Here is a 12,038-nt window from a genome sequence, read left to right as displayed (position 1 = left end):
ACTAAAGATTCCAGGACATGTATATCTAAAAAGTTTATGCAAATGTCTCCTGAGGCTAAGTTTCTGGGGTACTTAAGTTCCCTGGAGCACTGACTTATCCTGGTTAGTTTCTGGAGTGCTCTAGGAAGTTCAGACCAAATTTTTTGCACTCTGCTAAAAGTTACCCTCACTGCACAAACCAGGAATGTGGACTTACGCTCTGCTCAGTTTCAAAACAAGGCAACTTCAGACATGGGTTATGAGGCTGGCTTGTTTAACTAACCACTCAGCTGCGAACCACGATTCCTGCCAGAGCCCTGTGCAACAGAATAAGTCAGCTTTCTATGAGAGGGAAGCTGATATTAGGTTCTGCTTGCCTTCTGGCTTCGCAGGACCTTGAACCCTTGGCTTTGCCCCTGCTCAGCTAGATTGTGGCATCCTTGCATTGGCGGCTGGTACCTGTGGGGTCAAAGGAAGCTGCCCAACTCCTTAAAATAAGATTCCAGTTAAATAGGAATGAAAGCAGCTAACATTTGGGGCTCAACACTATTTTTTAAAAAGGGGGGGAAGAGAGAGGGATTTTCCTTGGAGTGTGGCTCAGCACCAGACGGCAAAATTCAATTTTTCAGACCGCATGATATAATTTTGATACTGGCTGCTGGGAAGTATTTGTTGGGAAGGAATTTATGAATCCATTCATGGCTATGGTAGACATTCAGCCATAAGGACTAAGAGGCCTCAGCTCCCATCAAGTCATGTAATACAAATCCATCCAAACTGATGGCCGTTTTTTTGTAACGAGGTTCGTAGTTGAATGGTTTAGAATTGTAAGCCTTCAGGTAGGGACTGACTTATTCTCCATGTACGTAAGACAGTCTGGAAGTCTCTTTGGCTGAAGAGAGGGGTGCAAAGAAATACACACAAAAACTGCAAGCCCCTGGAAAAACTCCGCAACTCGGTCACATCTTTAGATAAATCTATCACACAGAATACACTTGGGATACTGCGTGTGGTTCGAATCACCTCGCCTCAAAAACAATACTGTAGAGATCTTAAAGGTCCAGAAGGGGGCCACTGGAATGATCTAGGGGAGTGGAGTGACCCCCCCCCATGAGGAAAGTTTGCGGCCTTTTAAAGAAAGGGCAGCAACAGAGGTTCAAAGTGTGGCAAAAGCGAAGAGAAGCTTTTCTCTCTCACAGTGCTAGCTGTCAAACTGAGTCAAAAGGCAGATGATTCAGGATGCGCAAAAGGAAGTCCTTCGAACACCTGGAGGGCCGCAGCTTTGGGGAAAGGGTGTTCCAACCCATAATAAGCCCACCTGTTTCCTAGTTTCCCCTTTTCGTCATGGGCACTAAAGCCTTGCGTCTGTTGAAACCAGAACCTCGCGTTCTCTGTCCTGCTGGCAGCTGGAAGTTTTCTGGTGGCCGTAGTGTGATCGCAAATGCGTCTCTCAACTTCTTCGCGTTGATTTCGCGGCAGGGAAACGAAGGTGCCTGCACGCAGGGAGGGGGACGGCGCCGTTTTGTCGGAAAGGAAAGGGAGGTTAGGAGATTGGCCGCTTGCGTTCTGACATGCACAAACCACAGCTTAATGGAAGCGGGCGGTGGAAAAAACACAACGCCGCAAAGAAAATTTAAGGTTTTTATTACCCCCTAAACCGCAACCCAAAAAAGAAGAGAAGTTCTACCCACCCACCGCCACCCACCCTGACCCATAATAACCTGGTGACTCTCCCCGCCTCTCCCCAACTAGCCCGGAGGGAAGATTACGGACACTGATGGCTAGAAGGCTAGGTGAACTGGAGCATGCAGAGCCGGCGATGCTCTTGACTGTGTAACGGGGCCGAGGAGAGTTGGGGCGCCACTGAGGGGCCGTGGCCTGCCCCCCCCTCCCCACATCATTTCTTCTCCTCCTCTTTCTTGTCTTTGTTCTCCTTGGAGGCCTGCGAGGCCAGGGAGCCCATGGCGTTGCGAATGGCCTCGTTGTTGGGGTCGACTCCAGGCAGGTTCTCCAGGACGCTCTGCAGGAACTCGGGGTCTTGCATCACATCGTAGTCGTCCTCTTCCTGGAAACGTCCGTGAAACAGATAAAAATCAGATTGGAAGGAATTTAAGGATTATTTGCATGAATATTGTAATATAAATAATTAGAAGCCACTTGAAAGCACCAAATAGGCCTAGGATTAAAATAGGATTTAATTGCAAGTAAACTGGATTTAGAACAGTAAGAATAGAGAACAAGATAGTTAATTGCTGGAAATAATTTTAGATTAAGAATGATATTGGAGTTACATGCAGATACAATGAAATTCAGAAGGGAGGGATCTGAGGAAGTCAATTAACAATGTAAGAGAGATTGGGTTTTCAAGGGATATGTGTTTAAGATTTCTTTTTTGTTTTTCTTTTTTAGTAATGTGTGTTTTTTTTCTTTTCTCTCTGTGGTATTTGTTATAATTGTGGAAAATTTAATAAAAAAAATTGGGGGGGGAAAGAAACAAGATAAAAATCAGCATCAGAGGCACTGCCACTTTTCTGACCTGCCCTCCACCGGTAGGTCTCAAGGTGGGTTGAAACGGCCCTTGCAAGAGATTTAGTGGTACTTTGGATATAGCTTGTAGCAGAAAAGATTGTGGGCAACTCTGTTGACAGGAGAGCCCCAACCTCCACCAACGGGGTGCCCTTCTAGACGACAACTCAGTGCTGGCTGGGGTGGGAGTTGTAGTTCAGATCTAGAGGGCGCTGGTTTGGGAGAGGCTGCTCTGAGCAAGTGGATAGAGGGGGCAGAGGGAGGATCTGCGGCCACTGACCTTTGTCGGTTCTGACGTGTCCATATCAGTGCTGATATCCACCTCGGCCGACTCACCTTGTCCAAACTCTAAGAGGAGAGAAAACATGCACAGTTTAACGACCTCTTCTCTGCTACAACCAAAGCCCACAGGTGGGTTTCAAACGCCAACCAGATTAACGAAGAGCCAATCATGTAGCCTCCGCTTAAAGCAGGGGTGTCCAAACTTTTTTCAAAGAGGGCCAGATTTGATGAACTGAACATGTTTTTGACCCTTTTTCGGATTAAAGTTGTTGAGCATTTTTTTAAGATTGAAGCTGTTGAGCTTTCCCCCCGGATTTTACCCCAGTAAATAAACTGCCACGGGGGCTGGACTTTGGACATGCCCGGGTTAAAGGGAGGCAAGAGATTCAGTCTCCTTGCGGCCCACCCCAAAAGCACACCATTTTTATCTCTATTATTTCGGGGTGGGGAACTTCTGGCCCTCCTAATGATCCTATCGTGTCTGAACACTGGCCACACTCCATTCCCTTCTCAACACTTCAAACTGTTCCCCCAAACTTTGTAACCAAGCCATGTTTTTAGGGAAGCTTTCAAAATTTGATGGATTACTGTATTTTAATATTTTGTTGGAAGCCGCCCAGAGTGGCTGGAGAAGCCCAGCCAGATGGGCAGGGTATAAATAATAAATTATTATTATTTTTACCTGAATTAAAATGGGCTGCAGCCTTCACCCTTTATTTTTTACTGTCTGCAAGAGAAATTGTTCCCCTCCTCCTGGGATGCTGCTGCTACCTGCCTCCCATGTTCCTGCATGAGCTACTGTTTGAGCACAACCCTAAAAGGAGATCAGGCTGGAAGACTTAATTCATGCCGAGTTGGAACGGGCACGGTCCTCTGCGGCCGATACTTCTCTTCTGGGCACAACTGAGAGATACTGTTCTAGTGTTTTGGAGGAGGGAGAGAATAATCCTGACTATACAAAGGGCAAGTGCTCAAGCCGCCCCCAGAGGCCTTCTCAGCAGTTGCCCTGCCTCACTAGCAAAGGTGGTGTTCCTGATCCGAAGGCGGGGGCTACGCTGGGTGCTTCTCGCTTGCAACTCACCGGCTCCTTGGAGAGACATCTGCATGGCGTAGGCAATCTGTTCTTCTTCGGTCATGGTGCTGAGGTCGGGCAGGCCAGCTCGGCCGAATTCCTGTTGGCCTATGGTCATCTTGAGCAGGGCGTCGTCTGAATCTAGAGCACAAGGAAACACAAGGACCCACGCTTGAGGTAAGGCGATTCGGTGCCAGATCGTATTGCAAGAGATCTTACCCTCTGGAGCAGGAGAAAACAAGCTTGCTCTCTCTTCCATGTGACAGATCTTCAAATATTTGAAGATGGCCACCCCATCTCCTCTCCATCTCCTCTTTTCCAGGCTACACATGCCCAGCTCCCTCAACCGTTCCTCATCAGGCTTGCTACCCAGAGTCCTGATCATCTTGGTTGCCCTTGTCTGCACAGCCTCCATCTTGCCTAAATGAAAAACTCGGATTCTTTTCCAACCCTCTAGCACATGGATGAACCTGGAAGGGACTTGATTCCAAGCTGACTGAAAAATCCACACTCTGGCTTCCCCCCTCTTAAAAATGTAGAAACTCAGCCTAGCCACTCCACATATCTAAACATCAGCCCCATAAGGGACCGTAGCCTGAATATGGGGCAGGGGTTCCCCAAAGCTGGCCATTTACAGCCTGTCTTTCTGCACACGGCCTCCGAGGTGGTTCAGAGTTATTTGACTTGACTGGGAGGAAAGGAAAGTCAGGTCACTTCGCCTCCCGATTCCCCTGGCTCAAACCCTTTCTCTTACCATCTCCACCGGAGGTTGGGATCCCGGCTTCTGCGGCAGATGCTGCCGCAGCCCTGCGAGCTTCCTCTTCCTGCCTCTGCCGTTGCTCCTCCATGGACACCCGGAGCGCCTGGGAGGGAAAACAAAACAGACAAACCCAGGTGGTCAAATAAGACACAGGGGCTGCTAAACCAAGGAACGTATCCCAAAGGGTGCTGGGAACTGTAGCTCTGTGAGGGACAAGCTACAGTTCCCACAATTCTTATGGGGTAGGTGGGTGGAGAAATGTGTTTAGACAAGCCAATGTCCAGACAGGTATAATGTTGGTGTGTGTTTTAATCTGTTTCTTGCTTACTGCTATTGATATTTTCTGAATGTTTTAAAGAGTTGGTTCTCCCGCCCTGTTTTTCCTGATAATTTCATTGAAGAAAAACCATCTCAAAGTACTTTACAATCAGGTGACGTATAAATTTCATGGAAATAAGTAATAGAGACATGTTCCCATCATTCCGCCTGGACACTGTGGTCCAGCTCCGAGGGCCTTCTCGGTGGTGGCGCCCGCCCTGTGGAACGCCCTCCCACCAGATGTCAAAGAGAAAAACAACTACCAGACTTTTAGAAGACATCTGAAGGCAGCCCTGTTTAGGGAAGCTTTTAATGTTTAATACACTACTCTATTTTAATATTTTGTTGGAAGCCACCCAGAGTGGCTGGGGAAACCCAGCCAGATGGGCAGGATATAAATAATAAATTATTATTATTATTATTATTATTATTATTATTATTATTATTTGTGGCACTTACCAGAGCCAGTTCTGGGTCGGCGCTGGGGTCCACGCCAAACTCAAAGTCACTTGCCCCCAGGCCCAGCATTGCTCCTCCCTCTCCAGCGAGGATCGGGGAGCTGATGAGAGCATCAGCCAGGCTTGGCCCGGGGGGCACTGTCACCAGGTGAGAGCCCGTCCCGTCTTTGCCGTTCAAGGTGTTGATGAAGGCCGTCAGCTTGTCGGTGTTGGCTTCCTGCGGGTGGGAAGGAGAGGTCAGGGGCCGACCCGGGAGTCGCAGGCAACTTAATGCAACAACAATGAGCCACGGGCTCAGAGAGGGCCTCTCACCTCTTCTCCAAAGTTGATGATGTCCACGTTCACTTTCTCCTTCTTCAGCCGCTTGGCCAGTTTCACGAGCTGCGAGGAGAGGAGATCCATTAGAGGCACAGAGCAAGGTGGGAGCACCAGGAATGGGAGAGACTTCCCGGAAAACCAGGTGCTTTGAAAATGGGAGAGTTCCTCCCCCCACCCCCCACAGTTCCAGGTACACACTCACGTCTTTCTCATTATCCTCTACAGGGCTCCCCACAAAGGCAATGATCCGCATCTTGTGGTTCTTGCCCTGGCGATGTTTCAGAGCCAGCTGGAACAGAAGCAGCCGTGTTACATGGAGAAAGGAGAGGCCCCTCTGCCCAGCCTGTCTCCCCCCATCCCTGGGTTTGAATGAACCCTTTATTTCCCTTCTCCCAGACCACTGCCAGTCAGCGGATAGACAATATTTATCTGGATAGGCCTATGATCTGACTCATTAGAAGGTAACTTCCGATTTAAATCATCCGTATGTTCAGAACCATGAGGACTGGAATCTTGCTTTGTTTTTAAGGGAAGGGCTGCAGCTCCTTGATCAGAGCTTTGCATACAGAAATCCCCAGGTTTAATCCGTGGGATCTCCAGGAAGGATTCCCTGCCTGAAACATCGGAGAGTCACTGCCAATCGGTGTAGTCGATACTGAGCATATCTTAAAGTTTTAAGTGTCTATATGCTTATCACATTTATAAATTTCAAATTTATTGTTGTACATTGTTTTAACTGTTTGTTTTCTTTCTGGGATTGTACCCCCAAGTGTGTTTTATAAGCTGGTCTCCGACCATAATAAATTATCTATCTATCTATCTATCTATCTATCTATCTATCTATCTATCTATCTATCTAATGGACCAATGGTCTGACTCAATGTAAGGCAACTTTGCTGTCAAGGTGTCTTTCCCTGTTGTGTATGACTTCAGGAGTGAGGCTTGGTCAACACAGCTCCACAGGCCTAATGGAGCAGCCTGAGGGCTCCTCACCCTCTGTTCTCCTGCAAGCACTGACCCCGCTCTCAGGACAGACCCCTCCTCACTTGCCCAACTTAGCATGGGGCTGTTTCAGATTCCTTTCCTCTCCGCTGCCCCCGAAAGGATGTTCATCTTTAGTTTAATATCTCAATTGAGGGCTGCCATTGGGGGGAAAGGAGAGAAGTTGCAACTTACATGAGCAACTCGGATCCCTGTGCAGAAGGTGATCTTCCCTTTGGGCTGGACCGAGTGCAGCTTAGACAGGATGCGGCCTGTGTCGGGGGTCAGGGTGGTCAACACCTCACAGTTACTGAAACAGAGAAATACGCACATGGGCAGGTTGAGGATTAGGGTGTCAGAAAAGGAGAGGAAGAAAAGTGGGGGTACAATGACCTATAGCAGATCATGATCTGGCCTAACATGCTAAACAAAAGAACATTAGAAGAGCTCTATAGCTGTTTTTTGAATTCTGGTGCTGGAGGAGACTCTGGAGAGTCCCATGGACTGCAAGAAGATCAAACCTCTCCATTCTGAAGGAAATCAGGCCTGAGTGCTCACTGGAGGGACAGATCCTGAAGCTGGGGCTCCAAGACTTTGGCCACCTCATGAGAAGAGAAGACTCCCTGGAAAAGACCCTGATGTTGGGAAAGATGGAGGGCCCAAGGAGAAGGGGACGACAGAGGATGAGATGGTGGGACAGTGTTCTCGAAGCTACCAGCATGAGTTTGACTAAACTGCGGGAGGCAGTGGAAGACAGGAGTGCCTGGCGTCCTCTGGTCCAGGGGGTCACGAAGAGTCGGACACGACTAAACGACTAAACAACATAAGCTGTTTAGGCCAATGATTCACTGTTAACCAACTAAGACCCTAAAGGCAGAAGGGGAGGCCTCCTTGGTGCTGTTGCCATTGGGGGCTGCCTGGTTGGCACTGACCTATGGTGACAGGGCCTATTTGGTGGTGGGTTGCCATTTGTGAAATGCCATGGTGCACCATGGTGTGAAATGCCCCTCATCACTGACTTTCAAGAGGAATCTGAAAACATTCCTGTTCACCCAGGCATTTGGTGGCTGAAAGGCATTGTCCCTAGCAACTCTGACATCACAGGATACGAGAATATTTTCAGCCGTAACTGAATTTAGAAAGCTTAAAAAAAGAAAAAGTTTCATTGTGACTACGTTTGGTGTCCTGGGCTCCTTCAGAAGGAAGGGAGGGGGCACATTAGATAAATAAATACTTGAGCATCCTGTTCTCCCATTGGTCAGCCAGATGACCCAATGGGAAGCTGCTGATGTCTTCCTCTCTTCTGATTTCCAATGGGGTGATTTGAGTGAAACCTACTTGGCTAAAGTGATGAGGCCCACGTTGTTCTCGGGGTTACTGCGGGTCTTCGAATGGCAGACGATGTTGACTGCATCTTGCTGGGCCTGGAGACGGGTCGGTAAGAAGTCCCCGTTCCTCATGTACTCGCTGTTGTCGACGCTGCACCGGGCAAAGGGAGATCAGAATGAGCAACAAATTGAAAATTTTAAAATAAAGTATCACTAGATCTTTTCTATCAAAAATGGCATGAAACATTAGGACAACAAACACGAAACAAAAGCAGAAAGAGTTGTATTGGGCATGAAATTAAGGGGGCATGACTCACATAGACTGTCCCCTTGTTCAACACTCTTCTTCAGGCTCCACTCAATCCTACTTCACTCCCAGAGTCTCCCATCAAGGGGATGTTTCCCCAACTTAGTGCCTTCCATTCAACTCTCCCCCCACAGATAATAAGGTAAAGGGACCCCTGACCATTAGGTCCAGTCGTAACCGACTCTGGGGTTGTGGCGCTCATCTCGCTTTACTGGCCGAGGGAGCCGGCGTACAGCTTCCGGGTCATGTGGCCAGCAGGACTAAGCCGCTTCTGGAGAACCAGAGCAACGCATGGAAACGCCGTTTACCTTCCCACCGGAGCGGTACCTATTTATCTACTCGCACTCTGACGTGCTTTCGAACTGCTAGGTTGGCAGGAGCTGGGACCGAGCAATGGGAGCTCACCCTGTTGCGGGGATTTGGACCACCAACCTTCTGATCGGCAAGTCCTAGGCTCTGTGGTTTAACCTACAGCGCCACCTGTGTCCCTCCACAGATGATAACAACAACAACAACAACAACAATTTATTATTTATACCCCACCCATCTGGCTGGGCTTCCCCAGCCACTCTGGGCAGCTTCCAAAAGAATATTAAAATACTATAATACATCAAACATTAAAAGCTTCCCGAAACAGGGCTGCCTTCAGATGTCTTCTGAAAGTCTGGTTGTTGTTTTCCCCTTTGACATCTGATGGGAGGGCGTTCCACAGGGCGGGCGCCACTACCGAGAAGGCCCTCTGCCCGGTTCCCTGTAACTTGGCTTCTCACAAGGAGGGAACTGCCAGAAGGCCCTCGGAGCTGGACCTCAGTGTCTGGGCAGAACAATGGCAGTGTCTGGGCAGAACAGAGACCCTCTTCCACCCCCAATTCCCCTCAATTTAAATGCACCCCCACCCCTTCCTAAACAGTCCCCCCCCGATTCCCCACCCTCATAAATTTCTCCCCCAAGCCACTAAGGGGATGCTGCCCCCCATGTCAAATGCACCCCCCTTCCCAGGAGACACCCCTCATTTTCCACCCTCCAACTCACCCCAATCCTCCCCCTTCAAATGCACCTCCCACCCCCCTCCTCAGTCCCCCCTTTCCATTCTCTTCTCCCCATGGAATCCCAAAACTCCCCCCAAGTCATGAAGGAGATGCTCCCCCCCCCAAAAAAAACACACCCATTCTCCCCTTTGGCCTCCCCCCCCACCTCAAACCCACCCCCTCCTCCCCCTTACCAGACCCCCTCCCCCAAAGTCCCTCAAGGAGACCCCCCTCGATTCTCCCTCCCATTTAATGCCCCCAACTAAAGACCCCCTTCCCTTCCCCCAAAAAATCCCCCCTATAATTCTCGCCCCACATAGGGTGTCCCCCCCGCCTCACGTCACCCCCAACTGTCTCTCTCCCCCTCCCCCCACCCACAAAAATTTACCTCAGGCCCCACCGTGACTCAGGGAAACCGGCCTCTGCCCCTCCCCCACGCCAGCCCTGCCCCCCCCCCCCGCCGCCTCCTCTTCCTCACCAGACCATCGTGCTTTCCAGCACCATCGCGGCCCCTTCCCAGTCCGGGCCCAGTAAGAGAAGGAGAAGGAGAAAGACAAGCGGCAGCCTCGGAGGCCTCTTCCTTCCCCTCTTCCTCTGCCTCACTCTGTCGGCCTCTCTCACCTCGCTTCCTATTGGCGGCCCGTGGGGAGGGCCAATCAGAGGCGCCCTCCTTGGCAGGTCCTCTCGCGGAGGCCGACGGGAAATGTAGTCCTGCTTGGGGGGGGAGAGCGAGGCAGGCGGCCCGTGGCTCCGCCCCCGCCCTGCCTGGTCCTCGGGAGGAGGAAGAGGCGCAGGCGCAGTTGCGCCTCTGCCTGCCTGTTTAAATGAATGAAAATAAAACAGGGCGGCCTAGTGATTAGAGCAGTGGTGGATCTACGTTTGCAGGGGGTGGGCTGGAGCTTGATCTGTCATGGAGGCCTCTTTGCAACCAGCAAGGTCTGGGTAACCATCAATGGGGTTGCTCACGAGTTTACATTTTTGGTATGCAAATTGTTGTTGTTAATAATAATAATACCCCTCCCATCTGGCTGGATTGCCCCACTCACTCTGGGCAAACCACAACATATCTACTGAATCTACTGAGTTTCTACTGAAATGAGGCTGCATTTTAATCTTCTTTTTAAGTTGTATTTCAATCGTTTTTATACCTGGTGTTAGCCGCCCTGAGCCCGGTCTTGGCTGGGGATGGCGGGGTAGATATAATTTTATCATCATCATCATGATCTATGAACATAATAAAAACATCAAGCATTAAAAGCTTCCCTATACAGGGCTGCCTTCAGAGCCGTCTTCTAAAATGTTATTTATTTCCGTGACATCTGAAGGGTGTTCCACAGGGCGGGTGCCACAACCAAGAAGGCCCTGTTCTGCCTGCTTCCCTGTAACTTCACTTCCCACAGGCTGAACACTTAAGTACTTATTTTTAATTCCTCTAGTGGCTGGGGAAACCCAGTCAGATGGGAGCAGTATAAATAATTTATTATTATTATTATTATTATTATTATTATTATTATTATTATTATCATCATCATCATCAGCAAGGGTCTTGACCTCTGTTAAAAAAAGGGGGGCGGCGGTAAATCCATTAGCCACAGCAGAGCAGCTAATTTACTACAGCACTCCACCATTACAACATCTGTGCTACTGACTTAGTCTTTGGGATTGAAACATATACCACAAAAAAATTGGTTATGCATCATGCGACTGAAACTGGGTCTACTAGCCTCAAAAACTGTAAGCAACATGGACTAAACTTACTTCTGGAGACCCTGAGAGATTAGGGGCCCCAAAATTCAATTTGTTTCATAATAGATCCATCCCTAGGTTAGAGCATCAGGCTAGGACCCGGGGGAGACCCGGGTTCAAATCCTCCCACTCTTAAGCGCTCACTGGGGGTAACGGGGGAGGGCAGTGTTCACCGCCTCCCAGGCTAACTTACTTCGCAGGGTTGTTGCAGGGATTAAATGAGATGGGGAAGGAACCGTGTGGGCCATTCTGAGCAACTTGGATAAAAAAGGTGGGATACATAAACGCAATAAAATAATTTGTACACTGCCCTTCCACCGATCACAGGGAGATTTACAGCATCAAAACACAAAATAACATTTTTTCCTTCTATGCGCAGGCTCTGAAAAAAATATTCCCAAATTTTGTAACATGGGGGTGGGTACATATATGCATAATTGTGCTTGTATAAATCCTTGGGTATGTAAACATTTATTTATGTGTTTGTGTATCTGTTCTGTGCAAATGTAGGTATCAATGATCAGGGGTTGAGCAGCAGAAAATCCCAGGTTCAGTTCCTGGAATCTTGTCTTATGTAGCTGCCAGTGTTGAAACCAAAATGATCTCACAGCCTTGCTGCCTTCATTTCAACAGTACAATTTTTTGGTTGAGAAAAAATGCCTCTGCTACCCTTATAGGCCAAGGTTGGAAAATCTTTTTGGCTCTATGGTTCAGATCCATCTTCCTTATGGGCCAGATCTGGTGGCTGGGGCGGCAGGGCCACCGACCTGTCAATCACCTGACATCACCATGACTTAGCCAAAGTGGAAGTATGGGTACATTCCAGAGTCAAGGCGGGATTTAACTGCGCCCTCCTGCCCATCAAATGACATCATGAGGGACATCAGCTGATGGGACTTGAGTTGGAGAAAACAGCCTCAGGGACCCAGCAACCG

General features: G+C 49.0%; 1 protein-coding gene across 1 annotated transcript; it reads right to left on the bottom strand.

The window, feature by feature from the left end:
* Positions 1–1,606: 1,606 nt before the first annotated feature.
* Positions 1,607–10,003, bottom strand: PSMD4 (proteasome 26S subunit ubiquitin receptor, non-ATPase 4). The gene is made up of 10 exons (XM_083477293.1): positions 9,836–10,003; positions 8,033–8,173; positions 6,890–7,004; positions 5,916–6,002; positions 5,708–5,776; positions 5,397–5,612; positions 4,614–4,722; positions 3,869–4,000; positions 2,786–2,853; positions 1,607–2,044 (listed from the first exon to the last, which is right to left on the bottom strand). The coding sequence occupies exons 1-10, from the start codon at positions 9,859–9,861 to the stop codon at positions 1,877–1,879; spliced, it is 1,131 nt and encodes a 376-aa protein (XP_083333419.1). The 5' UTR covers positions 9,862–10,003; the 3' UTR covers positions 1,607–1,876.
* Positions 10,004–12,038: the final 2,035 nt, after the last annotated feature.

Source organism: Podarcis liolepis, assembly GCF_965112155.1.
Source record: "Podarcis liolepis genome assembly, chromosome: 15".
Classification (NCBI taxonomy): domain Eukaryota; kingdom Metazoa; phylum Chordata; class Lepidosauria; order Squamata; family Lacertidae; genus Podarcis; species Podarcis liolepis.
The sequence above is the reverse complement of the archived record's forward strand: the minus strand, read 5'-3'. Positions and strand labels throughout refer to the sequence as shown.

Excerpts from the sequence above, each read along its gene's own strand:
- PSMD4 (XM_083477293.1), bottom strand. The coding sequence starts at position 9,861 with ATGGTGCTGGAAAGCACGATGGTCTG. Across the intron at positions 4,723-5,396 it reads CCGACCCAGAACTGGCTCTG|GCGCTCCGGGTGTCCATGGA; the intron begins GTAAGTGCCACA and ends TTTCCCTCCCAG. Across the intron at positions 4,001-4,613 it reads CCCAACCTCCGGTGGAGATG|ATTCAGACGACGCCCTGCTC; the intron begins GTAAGAGAAAGG and ends CTTGTGCTCTAG.